Source organism: Cnephaeus nilssonii (genome assembly GCF_951640355.1).
Source record: "Cnephaeus nilssonii genome assembly, chromosome: 6".
NCBI lineage: Eukaryota > Metazoa > Chordata > Mammalia > Chiroptera > Vespertilionidae > Cnephaeus > Cnephaeus nilssonii.
Genome location: NC_137077.1, coordinates 41,202,011 through 41,218,978, shown reverse-complemented (window position 1 = coordinate 41,218,978; position 16,968 = coordinate 41,202,011). Strand labels below are relative to the sequence as shown.

The 16,968-nt window shown below is 39.9% G+C and overlaps 1 protein-coding gene across 2 annotated transcripts in view; it reads right to left on the bottom strand.

Annotated features, from left to right (window-relative positions):
* The window catches only part of PDZRN4 (PDZ domain containing ring finger 4), a gene marked incomplete at both ends in the record, with an annotated part of 347,625 nt that overhangs the window by 60,998 nt on the left and 269,659 nt on the right, over nucleotides 1-16,968 (bottom strand). For both annotated transcript variants that reach the window (XM_079775777.1, XM_079775778.1), the window contains one exon: nucleotides 2,720-2,976. In XM_079775777.1, the coding sequence (XP_079631903.1) occupies nucleotides 2,720-2,976 (257 nt within the window). The remainder of the gene's footprint in view (nucleotides 1-2,719; nucleotides 2,977-16,968) is intronic.

Here is a 16,968-nt window from a genome sequence, read left to right as displayed (position 1 = left end):
GATACCTCTTTAGAAAGCCTTGTATATAGGGCATATATAAGCCACAGGGTTCCATAATCCCTGTGGAAAATTCTTGGGGGCAGACAGAGCTGATTAAGTAAAGGGAATAAGGGGGATCCAAGACACTGTCCATGACTTTTATATATCCCTTAACTTTTGAGTAGTTTTAAAGAATTGATAGAAGTGCTTTCCAGTTATATGGTATGATAGAGAATATATATTACACCATATAAAGGTTAAGCAAAGTTCAACAGCAAAGGCATGAGGTCATCTCTATTTGTAAATCTTTTTTTAAACATACATATTTTTATTGATTTCAGACAGGAAGGGAGAGGGAGAGAGAGATAGAAACATCAATGATGAGAGAGAATCATTGATCGGCTGCCTCCTGTACACCCACTACTGGGAAATCGAGCCTGCAACCCAGGCATGTGCCCTTGACGGGAATCGAACCCAGGACCCTTCAGTCCGCAGCTGATGCTCTATCCACTGAGCAACACTGGCTAGGGCGGTCATCTCTATTTCTAAAAGTCAATGAAGAAGTCTACTTGCAATAAACCAAGTTCACTGCAGGAGAGACCTCTAAGCCTTGGCAGTGTGGGCATTCTTGAAATATTGGAGTTAGTAGTATAAATTAATTCTCTCATCATTAGTTGACAAGGGAGACAGGACCATCTTAGTATCTTTACACAGTGTAAATATTCCACCAGGCTCTTCTCACTATTGTCAGCTCCATACAGCATTAAGGAACGTGGGCCCAAATAATAAAAGCACCTTGCCTGCGGGTCTAACAGGTAAAGCCTCCTTGTTTAATCTGGACTGGCTCTGCAAAGCCTATTTGGCCTGGTAAAAAGTCAAACTTGCTATTTAGGGCATCTGATGTGTTGCCCTTGTCCTTTGGTTAGTAAGAAGGGCGGCCTGCCAGGAGGAACACCTTTTTCATTCAATAAACATTTACTGCATGTCTACCAGATGCCAGGCCCTATGCCAACTGCTGGGAATAGGTTGGTGCGCAAATTCCAATTCTTACCTTATGAATTGGGCAAAGCAGCAAAGTGGGAATTTTAATAGTGTGATAATTAAGGGGAAAATACAGAAGCCTTGAAAGCACATGATGGGGATGTACCTACTGCAGCCCTAGGAAGTTTGCTAGAAGAGTTGTCCCTAAGATAAGACCTGTGGGACTTAGGAAGCGCAGCACTGGTTAAAGAAGCCATCAGACCTCTTTGGCTCAGAAGCCTGGCCCTGTCATCTCTTTGTGACCTTGGCCAACTCAACATCTGTGACATGGATATGGTAATAATATAATACACACCTTCCAAAGGTTTGTGAGGACTAAATGAGTTAATCAATGTAAAACACTTGGAATATTACCTAAAATATGTTAGGAAAGCTAATAAATGTAAGCTGTTATTATTCATTCAAGAAAGTATTGATTGAATGGCTATTCTGTATCAGGCTATGCTAATGAGTATTAAATATCGGTGTGCTTGGGTGTTGTTTATCTTACCCTCTAGACTATGAGCTCCAGGAGATAGTGACTTTATTTTTGTTCCCAGTTTTATGCCCAGCACCAAGTCCCACTGACTGATATAAGTGGCTATTTAATAAGTAATGGATGAATTAATAAATTCCTAAGCAAGACAAACAGAGCCTCTACTACTCTCCTGGAACTGGAGGTTTCAAAGAGTAGTTTCCAAAATACAGCTACCCATCACAATGCCCTAGGGAGGTTTTTGAAGGATTCCAATGCTTTGGCCTCATTCTACAAAATTCTTATTAACTGGCCTGAGGTGGGACTTGGGCAATGAATTGGTATTTCTTTTCCATGCTCCCCGGTGATTCTAATGTACACACGTGACCCACTGAAACAGACTCACCAAAGCCACTAAAGGGTGGGGAAGTGGTGTGACTAGATCTGTGTTTTACCAAGTGGAGAATGGACCCGTAGGCAATGAAAATGCAGTCTAAAGAGACTATTGCTCTTATAAATCAAAATCTCAATAATGTTTGACTATTTGCTTAAACGGTCATAGAACAAAATGTATGGGGCAGAACATACTTCCAGGACTATACAAGTAGGATCGTTTGAATAAAATATCTCTGCCTTTACATTAGGTGAAAACTGGGAAGAAAGATTCCTTCAATAGTTCTTTATTTCATAGTTCGATACTTATTCTCTGACAGCCAAAACCTTTTGTTTACATCTCAATATATTGAGTAATTGCTTTCTTTGGAGAATTACACTTTAATTAAATTAATTTCTTAGCTTCTCCTTTAAATAAGAGAAAAGCGAAAGTGAGAACGAGAAGCGACCCACAGTGGAGAACACAGTGCCAACATGCCACTTCTGTGTCAGTCCTAATAAGGTTCTTGGCAGCTTTGGTGAGAAAAGCTATTTCCCTGACCAGTGCTCATGAGGAGCACAAGGTGTTTGATGACTGGAAGTATGAAGATGAACTAATCAGAGCCCGAATTTTTCACTGCACCTCAGCGAGTCTGATTCCTGAGGAGAAGCAACAGTGTGGGCCAGGGGAAGTAGCTACCAGGGACAGCTGACAACTAATTGGATGTAGACACAGTGGAGACATTTTCCAAACAGCACTGAGCACCTGTCTCAATAATTGTCAACTGGCTAGTGTGACTGATTCTTTCCAACACCTCCTCTCAATGATGAATGAAAAGAAATAGCGCTTTGGGAGAAGTGACAGCAAAATACCTGTCTGAGAGCAGAAATGGACAGATGTCTGGCACCGGAGGGGTGGGTGGCCTAAGCTTAGCCAGGGCCATGATGTGCTCAAAGGTAATGTCCGTCTGCGTACTGGCGTTCATGAGCTGCACTTCTGGGGCCGCTCCATAGATTGGTTTACTGAGAGGCGTTCGCCTTAGCACCTGGACCACAATGGGCTCCTTGGCATTTCGAAAAGCTTCCACTGCCTCTTCATGGGTGGCCTTGGAGAGATCCTTCCCATTGACCTGTGAAGATAAAAGGACATTGCTCACCTCAGAAGAAAGAACAGAGAGGCTGCTGTGATGATTAATAAAAGGCGGGGAGGGGATGTTTGAACCAGCTCTGCTGTGCATTTTGTAAAGGAATATTTAATGAGGCTGACATTTATTGAATGCTTCACCAACAGGAGAAAGTGGAGGAGATAAGGAAAACAATTACTTCTGGAGTCTTCAGGAAGTACACCATCAGAAAATGTTCACTAACACCTTCAGATAGGTAAGAATGCTAAGTATATACTTTCTTATGATTTATCAATCTCTTGGTGGGATTTTTAAAAAGGTACTTTATTGATTTTTTTAATAGAGAAAGCAAGGGAGAGGGAGAGAGAGAGAGAGAGAGAGAGAGAGAGAGAGAGAGAGAGAGAGAGAGAGAGAGAGAGAAACATTGACATGAGAGTGGAACATCAATCGGCTGCCTCCTGCATACCCTCTACCAGGGATTGAGCCCACAACCCAGCCTTGTGCCATAACTGGGAATTGAACCAGCAACCCTTCAGTACACGGAAAAATACCAAACCAACTGAGCCACACTGGCCAGGGCTCTTGGTGGGATTTTCAACATTTACTCAAAGTCTTCCGGGCCTAAAATTTATTTTTTTAGGATATTGTCAGATTTCTTTCATATTCATCATCTTTTTATCCAACACCATGCTTTATCCAAGATCATGTGCATTTTATCATAAATCCTTTCTAGTCAAAGTGTGTTCTGTGGACCAGCAGCAATAGTATCACTTAAGAAATTATTAGAAATGCCAAGAACCTGGCATTACCCAGACCTCCTGGATCAGAACTGACATTTTTAAAAGGATCCCAGATGATTTATATGAGATGCATATGAAAGGAACACTGCTCTGAAACACCTCTGAGTGAGAATACTGTGTCCCTTTGGAGTCATCCTTACCTGTTTTAATGTATATTAATTTATGATATTCCAAGGTAGCCCTAAACACAGCAGAGAAAGAGGTGACATTTGCCTTTGCCTCCAAAACTGCTTCTCAGTAGGGCCAATTGTTGGCATTTAGGAGAGAAAGATTATTTTTTGTGAGACTCTGTCTTGCCTGCTTATTAAGGGCCATGATGTTCCCAGCCTCTGTGGCACCCCAAACACCACACACTTTTCTGAACACCCTCTTAAGGGGCAGTATAGGCCGCTCTCAAATAGTTGTCAATTTATTTCCCTGAAATGGGTCCTGATAACATAGTCTCTTAATGGGAGTTGTGTTTTAATAAAGGTCTATAGAATCCTGAAGTAGCTTCCCAACTCCTACCCCAAATGAATCAGTAATGCTAGCTTTTGCATATAGGAAAAGATACTTGGGAACACAATACTATACTCACAACCCCTGAAATTATACCATTTCTAGACAACTAAGACAATGAGGCTCTGTTGACAGCTATGCACCAGGAAATCCTTAGAGATCCCTGAAAGGAAGCAAAGTGAATCACTGGGTTGCAATCGTAGAGCAATTATGACATTTGAATGAACACATTCTCTCTCCCTGAGTAGACAAAGAATATGTGTGTGCTCAGAACAAGTGTGGGGGATTTTGGGGTAAAAGATACAATGCCAGGTAGAAATTGTCATGTCCTGTAGAGACAGGCTTAATGACCTAGAGGAGCTAATTTATTCAATGGGCCCTGAAAGAGTTAATTTGCCATCAAAAATGGAGCAATTGAGTTTCCTCACCAGCAAAATATGTCCCAGTACAATTCTTGGATCACTAGTAAGACATTTCAGATGAAGATCTGAGTAGGTACCAACTAGCGTGTACACACTCACCAATCTGCATATTCCCTCTCTGATTCTTTTCTCCATGGACTACATTTGAAAATAATCATCAAATTTTTTTTGGCATAGCCTTGATGGCACATCATATGTCTTGATGACTCTAGGCATACACGAATATGTAGACATAGGATGCCCACAGACACATTCATCCATTCCTTGAGCTATTGTCAATGACAGGCACTCTGGTCTGAGGCCACCACTGACTTCCTTGAGGACATGTAGTCAACAGATGATAAGAGAACTTCCAGATGGAAAAACACAACCTAAAAGCTAGCCTCTCATGTTTAGTGTTGTCATCCTCCATGTTTTATATTGTGGTCAGTGTTTATAAATTCCAGGGTTATAAAAACTGATCCAGTGGCAGCTAAGACTGCTCTGTCAGTTCAGAAGAATTGCCTTTTGGTCCTCAGGCTTCCCACTTCCTGGTGTCTCTTCTATTTAGTGAATATCTGCTCTAGCAAAGTATCATACCCTTCCCTCTCTGAAGAGAACTCTTGGTCACTTTATCAACTGTTTAAAACCTACTAAAACTATACCAATAGGCTACCTTCAATTACAAGCTTTGCATTTAGGGTAACCCCTAACAGTGGCAGAATGAAAGAAGACAGTGCCCTTTTAAAAGGAACTTCAAGCAATATCTTAGGGTAAAGGGAGAAATAACTTGTGGCCAGGGTTTCTTCCAGGCCACACATGAAATCATACTATTGCATACATTGTGTGCCATTAAGTAGTGAACAAAGTACCCTGGTTCCATTTCTTCTTTAAGGTGGCCAGGTACCTTGCCTACATGTTAACCTAGTCTTGGTATTCTTTTATTTCTTATTTATTTTAGTGATCTTCAAAGCAAAAATAATTTTTAAAAAGTGAGTTTCTTACTGATAATGGTTATTTATTTTATGTTCCTAGTCGCTACTTAGGGTCGTTTTTGCAAAATCCAGAAATGTATAAAATTTCTGAAGAAACATAAAAACTACTGAAGAGTTATTTAGGCTGTGGATCATTAGGTCTTATTGTAATGGTTAGTATATGCTGACCATATTAGTGTCCATCCTGCAAGATCAATAGCTATTGATCTTAAGACCTGTACATTCATTCATTTATTCATTTACAATCATGGCATTTATATACAATTTCGGGGGGGGGGGAGTTAGGGACAATCAAATACAATCTTGAAAAGGGATAGCCAATGTAATCATTAATATCTCACTTTCTCATTGGGGAATGCTTTTTTCTTCCAGTTATTATGTAGCTGACCTCTATTTTCATAAGCTGTTTAATAACTCCCAAAGTAAAGAAGTCTATGACCTTTAAAAGCTCTACTGCCTCATGTGATTCCTTAGAAAATGTAAGCACTGATAATACAAAACACTCTTCTTTTCTTTCACTTCACTTGAAGTTCATCAACATACTGTTAGCCTACCAAAAGGTCACCATTTTATAAATTATGCCTTTCACAACAGAAAAAAGAATAGCTTAATTGGGGTTTTCTGGCAGTGGCTTTGCTCAGTTATCATCAGTTACAGGTAGGGAGAAGAATAACATTGAGAGAATATCTAAAATTTTAATATTACAGACAAATTTTGTAGCAAGTTAACAAATAAGATAATAGCAAAAGTTCATTTTTTTTTCCAAATGGTGAGATCCTAAACCAACAAGGTATTTGATATTTCATGGTGCCATATATTTTTTTTCCATCATATCCTCTGGCTCCCTCCTTCCTTTGCTTTCTCCCTCTCTTTCTTCTTCCCACCTTACTCTCTTCGTCTTAGTCTTAATTATGGTTTTGTATTGGCCACATATAATTTTTATGCATTTTGTGAAATGAGACTGGTGATAGAGAAGCCCTCTATTAAAGGTGTGCCATTTAATACAGGTAGTTAAGGGTGTAGACCCAAACTTTTCAAGTTGCCCAGTGAAGGGAGGGAAGCTCTTTTGCTAGAAGAGTCCAGGGAAGTTGACTTCAGGAGGAAAAGCTGATGAAGAGGGTTGGGAGCAAAACTGGTGAGAGGAGATGAAAGGCAATTTGAAGATTAAAAAAGAAATACCCATGTATTATAGGGTTTGAATTTGAAGTTTATGTGCATAGAGGTTTCAAGAAGGCTGGGAATTTTTAAAATATATTTTATTGATTTTTAGAGAGAGAGAAAGGAAGAGAGAGAGATAGAAACATCAACGAGAGAGAAGCATCATCGATTGGCTGCCTCCTGCACATGCCCTACTGGGAATTGAGCCCACAACCTGGGTATGTGCCCTGACCGGGAATGGAACTGGTGACATCCTGGTTCCTGGGCCAATGCTCAACTGCTAAAACAGCACCCGCTGGGCTGGAAATTTTATTTGAGCACAGTCTAGAGCAGTGGTCGGCAAACTCATTAGTCAACAGAGCCAAATATCAACAGTACAATGATTGAAATTTCTTTTGAGAGACAAATTTTTTAAACTTAAACTTCTTCTAACGCCACTTCTTCAAAATAGACTCGTCCAGGCCGTGGTATTTTGTGGAAGAGCCACACTCAAGGGGCCAAAGAGCCGCATGTGGCTCGTGAGCTGTGGTTTGCCAACCACATGTCTAGAGAATGATACTTTTTCTAAAGTGGTTGTTAAATGGAATGGGTGAGAGGATAGAGAGTCATAATAAACATGAGGAGTATATGAGATAATTCCCTCTATCACTATAACATCTGGAATTTGTATGGCTATGGCCAAAACTGATTTGGTTCTCCTGCTACCAAGCAACAAGAGTAAAACTGAAAAGACTCAGGTGATGGATATTTGATAAGAGGCCAGGGTCCTAGAGTGGGATGACTAGACCCTGAGATGGTGATTAAACCATCTGACTTAGATAAGTAAGAAACCAGGCATATTTATGCGTATAGAGGTAATTAGAATTGGCAAGAGCATAAATAAGGGGAGGAAGATACCAATGACAGGAATTCTAGAATAAATAGAGGCATATGGTTCTTCTTCTAAGAAAGTACAATTGAGATTTAAAACAAGGGGAAAGTCAGGGCTATGATCACATTGTAAGGTATATAAATGATGAGTCACTATATTGTACACCTGAAACTAATATAATATTGTATACCAACTATATTTAAATAAAAAATATAAAAATAAAAAGGAGTAGTCTTAATCATGACAGTCTTGAAGCAGTTATAAGACATTCAGATAAACTAGCAAATAAATAATTGGTGAATTAAAAAAATATTTGACCATGGAAAACCATTTTCCATTTGTCTGGGAAAGCTAGCTGCCTGGCACCTGGGGAATCCAGACCTCAAGGGAAGCTACAACCCCACACACCAGGAAAATGAAGCTACAGGTTCATTTTACTTATCAATTCAGGTAAGCTGAAAAATATACTTTTAACAGATATGAAAAAAGTAAGTGTCTTATTTCTAAAAAATTACTACTTTCCATTCTATTGATAGGGATAAGTGGATAGAAGAAAAGTAGGTACTTTTCAGCAATCAATACAAAAGAAGGGTGAATACATTTGTTGTGGCAGATGGACTAATTAATACATAAGCAACTTGTGAATGTTAAGTGAAGACTATAGCTTTTCTTATGTAAAGCATATCACAGCAATGTTTGATGAAGCTTCTGTTTAATGAACAATCTACCCTTTCGGTTAAATTGCAAAATCTGGGCCACTCATCAACAACCTCCCAAGAGTGACTGGTGGCCTCAGCTTGAATGTGAGCTGTTCGGCTTGGATTATTCCTCCAAATCTAGCCTCATGCAAAATTTTCTTGAGTATCAGAAAACAAACAGCTTTTCTTTTCCCCTTTGAAGTGCAAACAAGTACATGAATAACCGAGTCACCCTGGTGAGTTGCCATTTCTAGAGTCAGCTATTTGGGAATGATGAGGATTTCCAAATCTCTGTGCCTCTAATGAAAAAAATGGGTATTTTTAAGCATCCATGCCTTTCATAGGAGAATTATGTGTAATAATATTCAATAGAAGCATAAAAAAACAAGGCAAGGATTGTATGCAATCAGTATAACCCAATTTCAAATTAAGAATATATAGAAAGCACTTGAATATTGTTTTTTATATGATTACAAAATTCCTACATTCATTCCTTTATTTATTTTCAGCTTTATTGAGATATAGTTGACAAACAAAATTGGAAGTTATTTAAAGTGTGCAGCTCATGGTGATTTGATATATGTATATATTGTGAAAGAAATCCTGTTATCTAGTTAATTAACATTTTCATACTTCACATATTTACCCTTGTGTGTGTGTGTGTGTGGAAACATTTAAGTTCCACTCTCTTAGCAAATTTCAATTATAAAATACTAGAGGCCCGGTGCATGAAATTTGTGCATGGGAGGGGGGTGGTCCCTCAGCCCAGTCTGCACCCTCTTGAAATCCAGGACCCCTTGGGGGATGTCTAACAGACATCCCTCTCACAATCCTGGACCACCGGCCCCTAACCACTCGCCTGCCTGCCTGATCACCCCTAACCACTTGCCTGCCTGCCTGATTGCCCTAACCATTCGCCTGCCTGCCTCATCACCCCTAACCACTCTGCCTGCCTCCCTGATTGCCCCTAACTGCTTGTCTGCCTGCTTGATCACCCCTAACTGCTCGCTGGGGGCAGCGCTGTGGTTGTTCTGGTCTATGGTCATTCTGGTCATTCCACCATTTCTGTCGCTGGGCTTTTACTATATAAATAGTGTTATTGACTATAGTCAGCAATATTTTACATGATATCATCAGACTTGAATATTATCATTCTGATTGGGTATGACAGTTTACAAGCTCTCCCACCCTTACAAATAACTGGAGAATTAATTTTGATTTAAGTCCCTTGTGAATGCTGATCAAATTTTCTACATGATAATTAGGGAGGTGTTGCAAAAACATGGCCTAGTAATATTTTATAGAAGGAGGAAACTATTTAAATTGTTACTAAACAATGTTTGGTATAAAAAAGAAATATAAAATGATCCAAAACCCATGTTTATTAAAAACACTTGTCATATATAACCTTTAAATTAATTTTAAGTAAATTCAGCATATTTGTTCCTAAGCATTGATATGTTTGATTCTGTGTGGACATCTGTTATATAAATTGAGCATAGCACATTGTAAAATAAGTATTTAAAGTAAAAAAAAATTCACAGAATAAAAATTGTGCAAAATTATATGAAGAAAACTTAGAGATTGACAAAAATTAATTTTGACCTTTGAAAATGTTTTCAATGAACAAAACTATCACGGGTAGGTTTGTGATAATTATGTAATTTTAGAAAGTAAGAGCATAAGAAGTGTTAGAAAATGTTAGCTTGCATTAAACCAAAAGTCTATATAGTCCAGGGTTCTGCTATTACTGGATTTTTGGGAAGAAACTATGGTAAATATCCCATGTGATGCAATGAGCAGACTTATCCAAAAGTGTTCCTGCGGTTCCTTTTAGCTTGTCTGGACTGGGAGGGACCTGTAGCTTCATTTTCCTGTGTGTGTGTGTGGTTGTATCTTCCTCTGTGCTCCAGATTCCCCAGGTGCCAGGCAGCTAGCTTTCCCAGACAAATGGAAATAACTGACTTCTAGCCCAGGCAGCCTGAACCTCAGGTAGTCTGTTTCCTTCCTGACAATGTTGCCATAAGAAGAGAGAGCAACAGCAGAGGGATGGGGTTCCTCCCCTGGAATATAGACCCACTGCATGTCCAGCAGCTTCAAGTCCCGTGCACGACTATGTTGCTGACTCCTGACTTACATGTTTCGCCAATAAAGATTGTTCCCTAACCTATAATTCGTGACCTTGTGGGATTTGCTATTATTAACCATATGTGACATAATACACATTGGCAAGCTAAAGACTTTAATATATTAGAAATGCTTACATATAAAACAGTAATGAATTGAAGACTCCCAGTAACCCAATGAGATATTAAGACAGCTTATTATTATGTTTAGTTAATTGATTGTGACACAGGTCACTACAGAAGGACAGCATGCTGTTTCCTCGTCTCTTTCACAGGACACTTTGATGGTGTAGGATTCCCAAATAAACACAAGACTTCAACTTTTCTTTGTCTTTTTCTTTTTTTCTTCAAATTATAAGAGAAAGGAAGGTTATTTAGAACGTTACAGAGGTAGTAGAAGTCAGCCAGCCGAGCTGCGTGGGCTCAGAAAACAAGTGACAGAGGTAGAAGAAGGGCCCTGAGAGCTTAGGGGAGAAAAAGGCCATGGTAAGAGCCTGGGGTAAGAAAAGGGGGAAGGGAAAGGCAGGGACCTGCTCCTGAGAGGGAGAGGGGGCTCAGCTTTCTTATTAAGATGCTATAGACCCATAATTTGTAAGTTTATCAAAACTGTCTTGAACCAATTTATAATTCTGGTTATAGGAATTCTTGGGGATACATCTTCCACAAGTGCTTTTCCCCCCTATTATCTTTTGTTTCTTTTCTTTTTGTATTCCTCCTTTTGGTTTCTTTTCTTCTTTCCACTGCCACAGTCTTCTCTTCTAAATTTTCCCATTGGGGATTTAACAAATTTGAGAAGTGTCTATTTATATAAATTTTTTCTGTTATTAAGGGACAGGTTATGGTATGTTTTGATTCTTACTGAGGGATATAAATTAAAGTATACACAACACAGTTTCACTTACCTCTTTATAAATACACTTATTTCCCCTCACCTTACTAAAGAAATGGAAGTTTCTCCTCTTTGGCCCATGAGCTGGTGGTTCCTGGTTTGTCCCCCAGATCTACCCAACTCTGTGCCCCGGATGCTGACCACTGTACACTGCATAACCAGGCTTCCTTCTTTATAACTTTCGTTTGGTTCAGCCAGAGGGAAGAGAGCTAGTATTCTGTGCCTTTGCCCAGCCCCCTCGCACTGGCTTTCAGGATTCCAACTCTTACTAGGTTCACACTCCCCTCTCACCTGTGCCCTTCTGGTCTATGGTCCATGTCTCCTTCTATTGCTATTCCCTACATTCTTCCTCTTAACTCTGCTCACACCTCTCTACGTTGTTCAGTCATTGTAATGTCTTTAATTAACCCCCCTGAGTGTGCCTTCCATTTCCTCCTGGAACCCTGCCTGATACAACTACACATGAAACTCCTTGATTTACACAATAGCAACAAAAATATGATAAAAGTTGAAGGTTACCATCTTTACAAATTACCTATACTAGCAAAATTAGTTGCATCAAAAATATAATTTCTAGTTTCTCAAATTTAGCAAAAATTACAGATTTTTAAGGGAGAACTAAAATATAACTTTTATTGAGATCATATAGCAAATTTAAAGTATCCAGATACTTGACGTGTACAGATATTTTGTAGACTATTCCTCAATATGCCTTTGTCTAGTGATTCTTCTTGATTAGAGTCAGTTTATGGATTTTTGGTAGGAATGCTTAGAAGTCGTGTTGTATCTTTCTCAATCTATTCTATAAGAAAGCTAGTAATATAAATTTGTCCATTACTGTGATGTTAACCTTTATGACTTAGACAAAGAGAGGAAGAAAGTGAGAGTGAGAGTGAGAAGGAAAAGGGAGGGAGAGGAGGAGGGAGGAAAGGAGGGAGGGAGGGAGGGAGGGAGGGAGAGAGAGAGAGAGAGAGAGAGAGAGAGAGAGAGAGAGAGAGATCCCAAATAATGTAAATGTAAAATGTTAATGTTAAAATTTGGGGAATTTAAATTAATGGTATTTGAGAATTCTTTGTACTATTTCTTCAATTTTTGATAAGTGTAAAATTGTCAAAATAAAATGTTCAAATTTTTGTTATATCTGTTGTTAGCTTAGAATGGATGTGTGTTGTAATGATAGAGTTCATAATAATTATGAGAAATTGACAGATATAGAGAGAGCTTCCTCAGAGTGTGTTTCTGTATTTGCATATCTCTAGAGAAACAAATCACTACTCTGCACTGATGTCTTCTTTTTTCATGAGTGGGACCCACACACACATCCCTACAGCAAAAATCACAAAGATTGGTATCACCAACTTTATCACTGTCATAACAATTCATCTTCTGAATATCACCTGAAATCCTGTTCTCCTCCAAGCTGAGCTATTTAAAAAGATAGATGGCTGCCTTCTGGCTAATTGTGGGAGTTCTTTCATTACTATAAAAAGACTTTTTATATCTCAAGTGACTCTATAAGCAGTGAATAATGTCTTTGGAGAGAGTCCACTGATGAAATGGTAGGATAACAACTACTTACTGACCTTTTACTTCCTAAGATAATACTAAGCTGATGTAGCTGATTATTAATAAACCTATCCATCGAGTTTTGACATATCAGATCCAAGTATGTTAAACTGAATGAGAAATTCTCAGGGAGACAACATTTTCTGCACCGGGCCTGAGGGTGTAACAACGTAAGGCACATATAGGGCAAATGCTGTTAAAACAAATGCAAACTGTTTCATTGGGAAGAAACTTCATTGTAATAAAGCAAGCAGATATTCTTTAAAAGATTACTATAAGCAGGATTAGTAACTGAGAACTTGGACAGAGTTATTCATTTTTCTTTTAAAAAATATATATTTTATTGATTTTTTACAGAGAGGAAGGAAGAGGAATAGAGAGTTAGAAGCATCGATGAGAGGGAAACATTGATCAGCTGCCTCCTGCACAATCCCTACTGGGTATGTGCCCGCAACCACGGTACATGCCCTTGACCGGAATCGAACTTGGGACCCTTGAGTCCGCAGGCCAACACTCTATCCACTGAGCCAAACCGGTTAGGGCGAGTTATTCATTTTTCATAGCCACTGAACAAGAGGAAATGTGCTCTTAGCCCCTGGACAAGATCTCTTGGTCCCATTTTTGTTACAAGAGCCTATATGAATATCAAGAGCATAACCCTGGCTCTCAGCCACACAAGCACAGTGCCAAAGAAGTGCTAAAAATAACTACCTGATAATGGAAGGAATAAAAGTGTTCCACACAGTTACTAATAAGAGACTCTGATATATTGAATTATTTGTAACAGGGCATCTGTCAAAACAACATCAAAGGTGCTGAGGATATCTTCACCAGAGGTTGGCTGTATACTATCTATAAGAGTGATCTCATGCTGTACTATTTAAATACTTCTGTGCAGAAGACATTAAATTGATAGGAAACTGCTTTTGTTTTGTGCTGTAGTTTAAGGGCCCAAAAACGTGTGTTACATACCTGACAACAAATATGTGTTAAATAAATTTCCATATATTTCTCTATCAAGATCCACATTAAAATAAATGCAATTGGACTTTTCATTATAGCTATCTGTATTCATAGGCTGACTGTGTTCCTTTCACTACATAGCTCTGTTTCATATCCCAGTTACCCATGTTACTCCTTTTACTTAAATATATTGTATAAATTATTTCAGTGGCAAGCAAAGGCATCAAGTGTGCTAGTAAGCCCTCCCTCCTCCCCAACCATTCAACATTATTGTTTTTAAAAATATGCTTTTTATTAAAGGGGAGGGAATGAGAGATATTGGTAATACTATCCTAATATATAAAAAGCCAGGGGCCATCACGACCGAAAAAACTGGACGGATGACTGAACACAGGCTGTGTGGGGCGACAAGGCCGGCAGGGGGGTTAGTGAGGGATGACCAAATGACTGAACAGCAGGCTGCATGGGGCGACCAGGCAGGCAGAGGGGGTCAGGTGGGGGCAACTAGGCCAGCAGAGTGCTGTAAGGGGTGACTAGGCTGGTGGGGAGGGCAGTCAGGGGTGACCAGAATGGTGGGGGGGCAGTTGGGGGCAACCAGGCCGGCAGGGGGGGCAGTTGGGGGTGGCCAGGCTGGAAGGGGGGCCAGTTAGGGGTAATCAGGCCAGCAGGCAGAGGTGGTTAGGGGTGATCAGGCTGGCAGGGGTGGGGCAGTTAGGAGCAATCAGGCAGGCAGGCAGGTGAGCAGTTAGGAGCCAGTGGTCCTGGATTGTGAGAGGGATGTCCGACTGCCAGTTTAGGCCCAATCCCTGGAATCGGGCCTAAATAGGCAGTTGGACATCCCCTGAGGGGTCCCGGATTGGAGAGGGTGCAGGCTGGGCTGAGGGGACCCCCCCCACGCACAAATTTTGTGCACTGGGCCTCTAGTCAATAATAAAATATGTTAAAATATGCTTTTATTAATTTCAGATAGGAAGGGAGACAGAGAGATATAGAGACATCAATGATGAGAGAGGGAGAGAATCATCCATCGGCTGCCTCCTTCATGCCCCCTACTGGGGATCGAGCCCCAAACCCACGAATGTGTCTTGATCAGTAATCAAACCGTGACCTACTAGTTCATGGGTTGACGCTCAACCCATGAACCACATTGGCCAGGCCCATTCAACGTTTTAATATAAACAACACAAATGTGGGACTCATCTGGAACTGGAGTCTCAACACAGTTCATAACATTAGCTATGTGACTCTAATTTATTCAAACTCTCTGAGCCTCAGTTTCTTCATCTGAAAAAAATGGTAACACCCACTCACAGAGTTGTGGATTGTGTCACATAAATAACACAACTAAGGCAGCTAACAGAGTTCTATGATTTTTACTCATGTTTCCTTCCTTCCCTTCCTCCCCTCCTGAGGAACTCTTAATGACAGAGACTAGACAATTCTCTGGGGATACACGTTAATACCTGTTCTTACAGTGCTGGTAGTGACAATGACAATACCAGTTAGCACTGAGTGAGTTTTACAAAGTGCCAGGAGCTGAGCAAAGGCTTGGCTTATATTATCTCAATCACACTCAAGAACCATCATGTGAGGTGAGGATTTCATCTCCATTTGAAAGTTGGAGGCTAAGGAACAGAAGGTATAACAGGTTGAGCAAGGGAAGGCACCTGCTCTCAGGATCCTCTAGGGAAAAATAACATACCCATCTATAATTGGAAGCAAACTTGTAAACAGCTGAAATAGAGATACTAACAGAGTTCTGGGGAGTTCACAGGGCTAACTCTGCCTGGGAGTATTGAGATTTGACTCCAGAATGTGACATTTCAGGTGGTTCTTAAAAGATGAAGAGTTTCATAGGTTGTAAAGATTGGAGAAAGGAAAGGAATCCTAGGGAAAGGCTTAAAAGAGTAGCTCTTCTGAGAACCAGAGAGAGATCTGGTTGACCGAGTATGGAGGGCTTTGGGGAAGCACTGGGATAAGAGGCTTGAAAGGAGGCTTGGATACAGGTTCCAAGGCCCTCAATGGGCCATGGTAAGGTATCTGTTTTTAAAAAAAACACCTTTTATCTGAAAAGTAGCATGATCTCATTTATGCTTTGGGAAGATAACTCTGAAGGCTGTGGTGAGAAGTAGCTGAATGGAAGCAGGAAACCCCCATAGTTACTAGGATAAAAATGGTTAGTGCCTGGATCAAGACAGAGACAGCATTCTGGCCCAGCTGGAGGAGGGGAGAGGGTTGTAAGATGGCCTGCTGATGCTCTCATTCATATGTATTCCAATGGGACCTTCCCAGTTGGCATATTTTCCACAACAGCCTAACCCCAGTTTCCATTCCAATGAATTAAATACACACTGTGCAGAAATACAAGCTGTAAAAGTTGAATTTTAAGTATTAAAGGCATTCTACATAGATGTGCGCATCTCCTGTAGATTTATATTTTCAGTGATGATTTTAGTTTCAATGTTCTGAAACTCTGCCAGTCTAGTTAGCGCCCACCTAACCAAGTGAGCATTTGTCTCACCATAAAAACACACACACTCTCTCCCTCTTTTTCCCTCCTTCTCTCTCTCTCTCTCTCTCTCTCTCTCTCTCTCTCTCTCACACACACACACACACACACACACAAACACTTTTATACTTTCTATGGTCTGCCATCTGAATCATTTATAGCTTGTGTGGGATATGAACTTAGAAAAGTATTTTACCCAAGTGAATATATAGTAGTTTTAGAACATGAGGATTAACAGGAGAAAGCAGAACTTACATAATATATAATTCTTTCAATACCAGTATCTCTAATCTAGTGCCTAGAAGATGAAAGCTATTTCATACCAGTTTGAAAGGACAGGACAAAATCTGAACAAACAGACATCACCATAGGAGACATGGGAGGTTTAAATCATTTTAACAATCATTTCTGCCATCTGAATTCATTCTGACTCTTGTAGAGCTCAGTGGAGGACATTAAACTAGTAAAAAGGCCAAGCTCCCAGGGTTATTCACAAGCTTTTACATCAGCAATTAAAACCGCTT